General features: G+C 46.8%; 1 protein-coding gene across 1 annotated transcript in view; it reads right to left on the reverse strand.

Moving 5' to 3' along the window:
• LOC133135588 (RNA-binding protein with multiple splicing-like) overlaps positions 1–2,500 on the reverse strand; it is a 32,959-nt gene that overhangs the window by 21,078 nt on the left and 9,381 nt on the right. The window contains exons 2-3 of the mRNA XM_061252707.1: positions 1,812–1,889; positions 757–795 (exon numbers count right to left, since the gene is read on the reverse strand). Of these exons, the coding sequence (XP_061108691.1) occupies positions 757–795; positions 1,812–1,889 (117 nt within the window). The remainder of the gene's footprint in view (positions 1–756; positions 796–1,811; positions 1,890–2,500) is intronic.

The following is a 2,500-nucleotide window of genomic DNA, read 5'->3' on the forward strand; positions in this document are numbered from 1 at the left end:
GCAGCACGGGTAGGGCTGATCCTGAAGAGGTTCGTCATGTTACAATTAAACAAAATATTAGGAAACAAAAGATCCATAATCAGGGGCCCAGAGGACAGGAAGGTACTCGTAGCGATGTTCGGCAGAGGCAACACCTAAAAGCTAATATTTGATCATACACTGGCAGCCAAGCTTGCGTTCAGATTTCAACTCAGGGGTTGCCACCAACAACTGTTAGAAAAAAGAGGAGTGATTAACCTGAAGCAAACTGCATCAGGTGTCCTGTGACATTGATGCAGCGGTTAAGGAGCGGTTAAGGAGAAGCCGTACATACTGTAAACACGTCATGTTTTTATAAAGTACTGTTGCGCTACGGCACATCCAAAAGAACACTTTATCTCCTCTCCCCAGCGCCGCGTCTCCACGGAGATCTCCGTGACGACTCGTGTTACTTTCCTACACCCATCCAGGAGCCGCCAGGCCCGCTTCGTCACAAGTGCGCGAGCACAGCGAACAACAAACGTTCCGCGTTCCTGCGCCCCCCACTTCCTCCCCGCACGCACAGACATTTGTTTTCTTTAATCCTGCGGAACGGCACGCACCACTTCCACCCGTCAGATCACAACAGAAGCGGGCCGTGTAGGGCCTCGGGCCGGCCTGGCGGCTCGCGAAGGCGCGGAGCAAAGTGACACGCCACTAATCCCGCCAAAGTGCGGGGGGGGGGGGCCCGGGGTGACGGCCACTCCCCAGTGCGACACCAAACACCGCCGTGCTTACCTGTTTGGAGGTGAGCTTTATTAGAGAGCCTTCATAGCCCTGAAAGATCAAAACACACGTCACAGATTAGATCAAAATTAAAACAATGCACACAATGGTAATGTTCTCTGTTCCTGTTATTAAGAGATGTCACCTGTAACCTTGATTTTTGGTGTTTCGTTTACAAAGACATTACAAGAATTCAGGTATTTACCCATTGATTTGAATGGTTTTATTGAGCCAAACAGGTACCATAGTAAAAACATAGTAAACTGGACTATCTTTCCAGGTTCAGTATTTGAAGTAATGTGAGATAGAGCGATTTGCAGATGAGGCGTGATTGTACACGCAATCTCTGGAGCCGTGCCACTTCAGACAAAGTGGAGTGTTTGTTCTCTAAATCAGCCCTTCTCCAGATTAACACACTGAAAAGCAACTCAACCATCAACAGCCGTCACTGTGAAAACACTCCAGCGTGAGCTGTACGGCACCTCCGCTAGTGCTGATTAGTGTAGCGCACACTCAGACTAATTAAATAATTTAATAAATGAGAAATACACACCGCTGTGAGCCGAAGAAAGGAAACACAACCGTGTCCTGACAGCGAGGGGGTCTGTGAGGCTTAAACACCCTTCCAATGACTCCCTGACCCACGATTGACTCTCTCTTGGGAGGGGTGTCGTATTCCTCCCAGAGGACTCCAGACATGGGTAAACTCTGTGCTACAAGAGCCCAGCTTGGCCTAGCAGCATGTAGCCTAGTGGCTGCATGACTGGGACCCAGAAGGTTGTTGGTTCAAGCCCCCAGTGTAAACACAATAACATCTGTGCAGCTGTGGGCACTTGAGCAAGGCCCTTAACCCCACTTTGCTCCAGGGGGGATTGGCCCCTGCTTAGTCTAATGTAAGTCGCTTTGGATAAAAAAAAAGCAAAAAATAACAAATTCTAAATACAGGCTGTGTGGGGGCTTAAGTGATTTTGTGGTGTTTGTGATGTTTGTTCACCACCCGTACATGGCCGTTATGGACGATGTTTTGAGTTACAGTTCACGCAGAAGGGAGATATTGCGCAGCTTACCTTAAATGGTCTGAATAGGAGGTAAAGCTCTCTGGGTTTGATATCGAGCGGCAAACCGCTGACGAACAGTGTCCGCACCTGCAGAGTGGCAGAAGCAGAACGGGAACAAAGTTTATTTAGCAGCCTGAGGTTACGGAAAACACCCGAGAAACAGTTTAATATCTTTGTTACCAAGTTCAGAGATAATGGTTAATTGGTTGTTTTTTCTTCGACCAATCAAATTTGTACTTGTTAATCAAACAATGACAGTGAGGCAATGGATATATTCTTTGCACATTTACAGTGTTCTGCTCAGATAACATTCTGATTTCAGGCCCGGTTTATAACACATCCTCAGTGCTGATTTCAGGCCCGGTTTATTACACATCTTCAGTGCTGATTTCAGGCCCGGTTTATTACACATCTTCAGTGCTGATTTCAGGCCTGGTTTATAACACACCCTCAGTGACTGATTTCAGGCCCGGTTTATTACATACCCTCAGTGACTGATTTCAGGCCTGGTTTATAACACACCCTCAGTGACTGATTTCAGGCCTGGTTTATAACACACCCTTCAAATATTCTGTCACGGCAAACATGACCAAGCACTGTCTCTGAACCAGATAAATCCCAATAAATATTTTTTGATGAAAACATATTTGGGCCATGCAGTCATAGCCTAAGTATGTTTGCGTCAGAGTTTTTATTAG

Source organism: Conger conger, chromosome 8 (assembly GCF_963514075.1).
Source record: "Conger conger chromosome 8, fConCon1.1, whole genome shotgun sequence".
NCBI lineage: Eukaryota > Metazoa > Chordata > Actinopteri > Anguilliformes > Congridae > Conger > Conger conger.